The sequence below is a fragment of the Pecten maximus genome, unplaced genomic scaffold (genome assembly GCF_902652985.1).
Source record: "Pecten maximus unplaced genomic scaffold, xPecMax1.1, whole genome shotgun sequence".
Taxonomy (NCBI): Eukaryota; Metazoa; Mollusca; class Bivalvia; order Pectinida; family Pectinidae; genus Pecten; species Pecten maximus.
Window position 1 is genome coordinate 69,038 of NW_022979571.1, and position 10,023 is coordinate 79,060.

A 10,023-nucleotide genomic window follows, 5' to 3' on the forward strand; every position below is an offset into this window, starting at 1 on the left:
GGTAATGTGATATTAAGGTAGGAAGTAGATGGGGAATTTTGTGGTGGATATGGCTGAAATGGATTATGCATAGTGTGGGATCGTATAGCAATTACATTCATAGGAAAATATATAAAGATTTATATTTGAATGGATTTTCATGACAATTTAAGGATTTGAATTGGATTTGGTAGCTTTCTGGACATGCTTAACATATTGATGTTATATTTATAATTTGATATTGTATGGATTGTGTACATTAGGTGAAGTTGCAGAATACTGCATTTTGTGGAGACGGCAAAATTATCATGCATGTATGGGTATCTCGGGGCATTCATTTAGTTGATTGAGTTTTGATATTTTCAGAAGACAATCAGAAGGCTATTTATAAAGGTCCACACTGTGAAAGAGTCATGTCACCTTATGAGTCAAACCCCATTTAATATGGGGAGCCACAAGTATACTCTCAAGGGTCGACTGGATGCTTGTAGGTTTTGCGTTTAATAAACAATAAATGCTCTTCGTTTTCTGTTTTTGTTAAGCTCTGTCAAACACTGTATATATATAAATACTATGCATTTTGAAGATATGATATGACTCGGTGCACATGAGGTTTAGATGAGTAGGAGCATTAGATCGCTCTATTCAATTCTTGAACGGGTTGTATTTGGGGGTTGGAGTTATAGGTATGGATGTGTTTTGTATTTTAGGTGTTGTCGTGCGGGCCATTCCCGTTTGAAAGGGAAGTGGAGGAGCGGGTCCTGAACCCTCCTGCTGTAAATGTGGAGGATTTGGTTTGGTTTGGTTTATTTTGTTTAACGTCCTTTTAACAGCTAAGGTCATTTAAGGACGGCCTCCCGTGCGTGCGACATGCATGCGTGTGGCGAGTGCGTATGTGTGTTTTGGGAGGCTGCGGTATGTTTGTGTTAAGTCTCCTTGTGATAGGCCGGATCTTTTGCCGATTTAGAGTGCTACCTCACTGAAGCATACTGCCGAAGACACCCAGCAGCACACCCCACCCGGTCACATTATACTGACAACGGGCGAACCAGTCGTCCCACTCCTAATTTGCTGAGCGCTAAGCAGGAGCAGCAACTACCATTTTTAAAGACTCTGGTATGTCTCGGCCAGGGGACAGAACCCAAAACCTTCCTCACAGGGGCGAACGCTCAACTAAAGGCCAAAAGTGAGGCATTGTCAAGGGAGACATTAGGAAGAAAGTTGTTAAGAAGAGAAAAGATAAGATCCCAAGTTTAGTCGCCTCTTACGATCATGCAATGGGGGCAGCAGGTACAATTCTTACGCCCTACCTGCAGGGCAGAAATGTGGAGGAAGCACTGTCATCCCCTAGAAAGCGGAGGATTTCCGTTTCAGGAACCTTAAGCGAGGTTGGTTTAAAATATGATGTTGTTGGTGACTTTCAATATTGTTTTAGCAAAAGCACTTAAATGTGTTTTAGGGATATTGCTAGCATCTATTTGAGCAGTGTTTGAAACTGGATGCAAGGCAGTATTTAATGATAAATGCATTATACATTATGAATATTTAATCAGAGTTTATAATTATAAGATTTGATTAGATACTGACTTTGGGATATAGGTTATTTGCATTTACTTTTATGTGTGTGATGTCCCATGTTTCTGGTTACGTGCAGTTGGTTGTATGTAATGGAGCTGGTTGTTCATGACAGTGGTAGGATTTGATGATTCTTTGTGACATAGTTTTTGTTTGAATAGGTTTTATTGAAAAGTGAGAGCAAGCGTTTTGTATTTTGTTTCTGATGGTTGAACAGGAAATGGAGTCATTGTGATAATGTACCTTGTAATTTGTTTTTGTATCGAGTCGTGATTTATGCTTGGACAAAGCTAATATACCAGTATATGTACGAGACATTCGGTTTAGGTGAGTTAAAACTTTACATTGTTCTCATAGATGTCTATGAGAACAATGTGAAGTTTTTATTTTTAGCTCAACTGGACCGAAGGTCTGGTGAGCTTATGTCATGGCGCGTCGTTTGTCAACATGTGCTTCAAATCGCTACTAGCCAAACAGTTCTTTCTTGGATTTTGGCCAAATTTGGTCAGAAACATCGTTGGGGAATGGGGATTAGTTTTTGCATAAATGGTGTCTTTGTCCCCCAAGGGTCCAGAGGGGTGTGGTCCAATTGGTGAAGTTAAGGATTTCCTTTAAATTGCTATCAGTCATTAAGTTATGAATGGATTTGAACCCGAATTGCTCAGAAACATCCTTGGGGCAAGGGGAACAGATTTTGCATAAATGTTGATTATATAGCATTGCTGGATGTTAAGGGATGAACACTATTCTGATCTAAAAATAGGCCCAAGGGTCTATGTTTCTTTAAACACAATCATGTTGTAAAAACAATCCCTTTAGTGTTTTCACACCTTTAACTCTTTCCGTACCGTTGTCGTATACAGACGACAGAAAAATGTGCTTCCTGGTCCCCGTTGTCGTATACAGACGACAGGAAAATGTGACGTCTCATCCCCGTTGTCGTATACACACGACAAGGGATGTTATGTTATCTAATTTATGATTAGCTGGCTGTAGCAGACGACAGATGAATTATCCAATAAATTTACACAAAAAATGAATCCCTCGGTTCATAACAAAGATTTTGATAGGCGAAAAGTACACAATTTTCGTCATGTGACCCAATTTGTTCGAATTTCCCGGGAAATGTTATGGAATGTCATCACCAATGTAAACAACATGGCGGCGAGTGCATTGACTGTGAATGCTGATACTGAATCAGACGATGAAGAAGGGGCTGGGACCCAAGAATTAGACAACAATATCGGTGGATCCGATCTGGAATTGTCTGAGCTGGACTCTGAGAGTGATGATGACATTCCACTCGCCGATATCATCCCGCTAGCGGGCCTCGTAGACCGCGGAGGTGGAGATGCTGGACACGCCCACAACGATCGCCGCTGGACAGCTGATCTGAAACCTATACGTGTGAAGGATTTCGAGGATATAGCTGGCCCTACTACCGCACTGGATGCTGAGAAGAAAGAGCTGGATTTCTTTCACCTGATTTCCCCTGAATCCTTGTACGACAAGCTAGCCCAGCAGACCAACACCTATGCTGCTAAGCGGATCCGGGAAAAGGCAGACAGCTCGTGGCAGGCAACTTCGCCCACCGAGATCAAGACCTTCTTGGGGATTGTGATTTTTATGTCACTGCTGGACCTGCCAACTGCAAAGATGTACTGGTCATCTGATTGGATGTTTCAAACATCTTTGCCTACCATAATGACCAGACTCAGGTAAATCAAATTACTTGTATTTAATTTACAAAATGTACAGTACAAATGTAGACTCTACATGTATGACAGTATTTTGTTTTAGTGATGAGCAATATAAACTTCATTGGAGCCCTAATGGTTGAAATTGTGACCATATTTCTTTTCAAGTTAATCATTTAGTTATGTAACTTATGTGGTAAATAGCCTATCCTACTTGAAGTGGAAACAACTTGTAATTATTTCTTGACTAGGATGTTTACAAACAAACATCTAAAATGTTAAAGCAAAGTTATAAAATTCTTATTCAAATTTTAACTTAATTTTGTGAATTTAATCAGTTATAAAAGTAAAATCTATAGGCCTATATGCTGGGTACAGATTTAAATGTGGAAAATGACCAAGTATTTAACACTTGCTGTAATAATTTTTTCGAACAAGATGACAAATGGTGAATTTATCAATTTATAGTATATATTTTGTAGTTTCTTTTATTCTTTTGTTTTTAAACCAATACATTTCTAAGGTTTGTCCTACAGTTTCGGGTGTCTTGACTTGTAGATTTGAGAAACTCGCACAGTATTTTCATCTGAATGACTCCACGACAAATCCCCCCAAAGGCAGCGACGGTCACGACAAGCTCCATCATGTCAGGCCAGTCTTAGATACCATCCAAGGCACTATAGCATCCCAGTACACGTTACACCAGGACTGTGCTATAGATGAGGCTATGATTGCATACAAGGGGAGGCTTAGTTTTAAGCAGTATATGCCAGCCAAGCCGGTTAAGTTTGGGATCAAGGTGTGGGAGCGGGCGGATTCCACCAATGGCTATGTCGACAAACTCCAGATTTACACCGGAAGAGCAGGTATGTTTATTCAGCATGATGTTCCATGTTGCTCCAGTCCAATAGATATGCTTCTGTTGCATCCATCATAAATAAAACTCCACTTCACTATATTTTGTAATTGTTTAATGACTTAAATCTTAATTATTCAGGAATAAAACATATTGACATAAATTGTCTTATACATTGACTCAAGATCATCATGCAAATTAATTTGATAGTCTTATTATTTTACCAAAATTATATAACACTGAACATTGTCAGTTATAACATAATATCTAGATACATTGTACAGTACAAGTACCATGGTGGTCGGGTGGCTCAGTGGTAACACACTGGCCTTTCACCTATGCGGCCGGGGTTCGATTCCAAGATCAGACGTGAAAAGGTATGGGGTCACCTGCCCGACCACGTGGGTTTTCCCCGGGTACTCCGGTTTCCTCCCACAGTAAGACCCCTCGCGCGCTTCCATCTGGGCCAACAATAGTGATTAATATCAGTTATTAACTTGTTTCGCAATTGTTGTAAAATAAATAAAGTTTATATTATATTATACATGTACCAATAAAGGCATTTTACCAACCATTTTCAGGAAATGAACAAGGCAAGAGAGAAGTTGGACTTGCTGCTCGAGTTGTGACCGATCTGACCAGAGACATTGTTGGTAGCAGTCGCCACGTATATGTTGACAATTTCTTCTCCAGTCCCCAGCTGTTTTCTGACTTGCTAAAGGATGGTCTCTATGCATGTGGAACATGTCGAATCAATAGAAAGGGGTTCCCGTCTGGTATCAGTAAGGAGAATGTTAAAAAAAAAGGGAGACTTCACAATGCTGCAATCAGGTAATTATAAAGTGCCAGGAATATTCAGATTGGTTTCAACTTATTGCTTATTCAATTTGTGTTTGCTCGGATAATAAATACTATTATGTCTGTAAAGTAACTTGTGAAAATGTAGCAAATTAGTACCTACAATTTAAATACATTATACAGTACTGGGATATATTATCAATATAACTTTATTTAATACAATATCCCTCAGGTTACTGTATTGTGCAAGTTGCATTCATATCATAAACCATACTGTAATCTATTTGAAATTATTCTTGAATAACTTGATTCAAATATATGTACTGCTATATAAATGTAGCGGCAATTTATGTCGGCTGCGTCTATTATAATTGTAATTAATACATTGGTTTATCACTTCATAGTAAAATAATTATTGATAATCTGCTGATGAAGCTAATATACCTCTATTATATAAGTTACATGATGTATGTTGTGTTTACAGGAAACCTGGTGGCCAGTGTCTGGTTTGACAACAAGCCATTGACATTTCTGTCGACAAATGCAGACCCTACTACACTACATGAGGTGCGTCGCAAAAATAAAGATGGTAGTGAGAGAGTTCAACTGGCCCCTTCTGTTGTGAAAATGTACGGCGACAATATGAATGCTGTGGATAGAGCTGATCAACTCCGTATGCAGTACACCTGTGCCAGAAAGTGCTACAAATGGTGGAAGTATGTTTTCTTCTTCTTGCTTGATACAGCCCTTGTGAATTCTTTCATTCTTATGAAGGAGTCTCCAAGTCACCAGAGGAAAACCAGAACTGGCAGAGTGAAGCACCTTACCTAGCTGGAATTCAGAGAAAGGCTATGTAAACAGTTAATTGGTGATACACGTTCTGTCAGAAAACGACGACGTGTGATACAGCATGATGTGGCAGGTCTTTCCTATTCTCATATGCCAGTTAAGGTAAAGGTGAACAGGTGTCGCCAGTGTGGAAAGGTGAAAATCAGGAAGGAATCGAGTTTTGGATGCCGACAATGTGGGGTAAACCTGTGCGTTTTGTGCTTTGAACCATTTCACAAGGATTTAGTCCCTGTCACACAGGAAGAGTAGACACCAAGACCTGTACTTACATATATATCATATATAATTGAGATTGTTTGTAAATTTATTTTGAAATGTTGGAAATTTGTCACATTCATGATTTTCAATATCAATGACAATATCCAGTATTTATAACTTGTACAGTATTTGAACTGTACTGTAGTTGAATATTTTCATGTTACAGTGGAGACCGCTTATTATGATATTCTATTTTCCAAAGAAAAATATTATAATAAACAGGATATTATAATAACCGAGCAAGCAATTATATACCACTTGAACCAGAAGTTAGGCCAATTTTCATTGTTAAATGTACTTTGAGGTCAATAAGTATAAGGATTTATATCATCACATGTATACAGAGTCATTTTCAATTTTATAAAGTTAACTCTAGATTTAAGTATTTTTTAGAGAATTTTTTCTCCGAAAAATCATATTAAAATAGAGTTTTGCAACATATTAAAATAATTAAACGGAGCGACAAGATTTTTCTTAATTAAAATTTTAATTGATTTAGAAAAATTGTGCAGATTAGATTTAAAGCCATATTGCTACACTCCTGTGATAAGGTGCACACAATAATCCGGTTCATTTTTGAATATTTGCATTGTTTATTTGTTATGTTATTCTTGGATTGTTTATTTGTGGTATTCATCAAATGATACTAACAAAAACATGTTGAATATAAAAGCTTGTTCTGTTATTCCATGGCTTTGTCATTTTTTTGTAATCATAGACTTAGTTAACATACATATTGGTGTATGTTGTAATGATTTACAATCATATCAACAGCTTTGATTTGATGATATAAATTATGACTTCCAGTTTCGAGTTCCAAGAAGAAAGTAAAATTAAATTTTCTGGAGGAAAATCTTCTGAAGCATGCCAGGAGTTGCTACCATACTTAGTAATATGACCAGTTTACATTTGTACCAGGTTTCTTTTCAGAAATTGGCGTACACCTTGGTAGAAATTGAACTCGCAGTCTTGGGTGTCATGCGAATACAAATTTTCTGCAAAAATGAACTTTGAAATGATTTTCCAAGATATTGCACTAACCAATAAGTGCAAACATAAAATATAACTATAAGTGACAAAGTGAAACTTCAAAATAAAACTACTGGAACTTTGAAACTGCTAAAAATGTCTGATGTAGACATTTGTTTGTCAAAATGTCTTATGTCTGGTGCTGGGGTCAGAGGAAACTTGGAGTATTTCCCCAAAGTCACTATTACATCTCACTTTCTCAATGTAGTCTTCCTATAAACCAGAAATCGTAGTTCCAGACATTAAAATAATCACATGTATATTACATTCTGTAGACTGTAATCCGAGTTTCCTCTGACATAGTATACCAGATGTTTGATGGTTTGATAAACTCATAACTTGTCTGATGTTAAATTGACATCTCTTTGTCAAAATAACTATGTGTGTTGCTTGGACCAGAGAAAACTCTCATTATAAACATGAATGGATGATGTCGGCATTACTATGATGTAGTATTATAAACGAGATCTGACAAATACTTTGGTATTTTTATTGTCGTCAATAATGTGATGTTTTCCTCACATCCATTAAAATTAAAAACAAGAATTAATTCACTGGGTAATGTATATAGGGTCATTCAAAAAGTTTCGTTGAAGGACTAATATTTGATGATCCTTGTTTCTCTCGATTCCTGCTGGGACACTCGTGCCCTGACAGGAATCGAACCTGTGTCTATCTCAATGCAAATTATGACAAAGGGTTATCAACAGTCAATAACATCAAAATGTGAGTGACAGATCTAAGAGTCCCACGTCGTGTAGTTTGTACACATAAATATTTGCTAGGACTCGCAGAATTTATGGAAATACTAAAACTTGGCATTGTTGGACTCGTTATATTCGGCAATACAATTAATAAAATTGAAAAGGATACATAAAAAAATAAATTGTAGGTTTATCAGTGAAAACTGTATTCCTACATGTACTTTTCATGCATGTGTACCGAAAACACTTCTACTATAACTTCTGTAACAGAAAAGGAAACACAATGACCACTTGAGACTGGCGAGCTTGGGATTTGAAAATTCCAGACAAACTTTCTAATTATTGAGTGCGACCTTTCAATGTATCGATGCATTTAATTGAACTTAAAATATACTGTTTGTTTGTGTGACAGTTTGTATACCAATACATGTACAGTATATATATATATATATATATATATATACTCGTATTTTGGTAGTTAGGTGGACAGTAAGTAAACATAGGAGTTAGGTCGACATCAGAATTCCACCACTTTTTCAAAGTAAAATATGCATATTAATGAGAAAAATAATGTTCAGAGTTTTTTTCTTGTACGAATTTTTAATAATACTAATTTTTCTGACATTTATTCAAAAAAAGGAGTTAAGTCGACAGTTTTGTGTCGCCCTAAGTCAAATACATTATATACAAAAAAGTATAACCGTAATTTGGTATTTACGGGTACATTTCCCTCGGGGCCCAATTTTGGGATATCAAATTATTATTTTTTGTTTTTTAAAGAAAAATCGTGTTTATTATTTATATAAAACATAATTAGACATAAAAATCAAATATGATGTCGGCAGTTCTGTAAATGCTTGCACAAAGTCATTTTAGAATGTTGAATAGCCACGTGCCATCCTATCGTGAGCCCATCGTAAGTATGTCGTTAATTGAATATGTTGATATATTTTTATAAACAAATGGTGGCTATCGATGGATGGAAAAGTCTCACATATATTTTTGCTTTCATATTGATTCGTAAAGTGATTTTTTGTCTTACGACTTATAGGGCCTAGCCTATATTCGATAAGCGACTACTTTTCACCGGAAGTAGTTTTGCGGAAGTACTGTCAGTCTTCGTCGCTTGTTGTTTAAGAGTGTTTACTGTAGATCGGGATCAACTGGCGTGAATAAGTTTGATTATTTAGGACACATACTTATGTAAGGTAAGTTCTTTAACGCCTCCAGCCACGGAGTATACATCCAGCTTTACATGAGTGTTCACGGACATAGGGGTTTTGTTTAAACATACTTACTGTAAAGTTTTACTCTAGTTACACCCAGGGGCATGTCTAGTTTTATTTTAAAAAGAATAGTCAGACATATCAATATATAAAGGTATTTCTGCCTATTTTTTAACATAAAACTAGACATGCCCCATGTGACTAGCGTATTTCTGACTGTAGAGAAAGGGTACGTAAATTCTCACACCTGGCATTTTTTTTTTCGACATAGATTCTAGCCGTATAATTTTCTTATGTTCCCAGATATGACGCAACAGGTGGCGTACTTGTGAAACGGGGTGAGGATTTGGGCAGAGGCTAAATGACAACCACAGTGGTGCAGTTCCTTCTTTTCACTTTTTATTCACATATAGTCTCAGTATAGGACACCCTGAAACAGTAGAAACACATACTATAAATTTACAGTAGATATAGACATAATAGATAAATTTAACAATACAGTAATAAAAATTTACATACATATAATGTATGACCACATACAGTTACCATGACAATAATACAAATACATCGTCCCGAATTACATTGACAATAATATGGATGATAGACAAAATGACCTTATAACTACTTTGACATGTCTTATATATGTGTATAACACTATCCCGCGGGGTCGAAACTCGTAGGCCTACTGATAGTTTCTTCCAACGGAAATGAAGGTGTACATGGGGTTGCCTCAATGTGAAACCATCACTGCCGTGTGCCGCTCGGGGTTTTCCCGTTCCGGTGTGGACGAACTTGTATAAATTTTATACTCCTGTCTCGTCGTGGTCGCCATTTGTGATAGGTGGCAGAAACAACAAAAGCTTTGCTTCTCTCTATCTGTTTAATTATTGGACAGGAGTGTCGCCACATGTATATTAGGAGATAGGGGGAAAAACCTGGAAGACAAAAGCCATTATTTAGAATGCTACCAAGTTACATGTAACTGACAGTCTGTAAACTAGCATGACAAATAGTCGCGTCAAATACAGTCAAACCTCGATGATTCGAAACTT

At 36.9% G+C, this 10,023-nt stretch overlaps 1 protein-coding gene across 1 annotated transcript; it reads left to right on the plus strand.

Moving 5' to 3' along the window:
• The first annotated feature begins 2,407 nt into the window (after positions 1-2,407).
• On the plus strand, positions 2,408-5,720 carry LOC117318946 (piggyBac transposable element-derived protein 4-like). Its single transcript, XM_033873872.1, has 4 exons — positions 2,408-3,272; positions 3,810-4,117; positions 4,689-4,938; positions 5,390-5,720. Exons 1-4 carry the CDS (start codon positions 2,590-2,592, stop codon positions 5,415-5,417), a joined length of 1,269 nt encoding a protein of 422 aa, XP_033729763.1. The 5' UTR covers positions 2,408-2,589; the 3' UTR covers positions 5,418-5,720.
• The last annotated feature ends 4,303 nt before the right edge of the window (positions 5,721-10,023 follow it).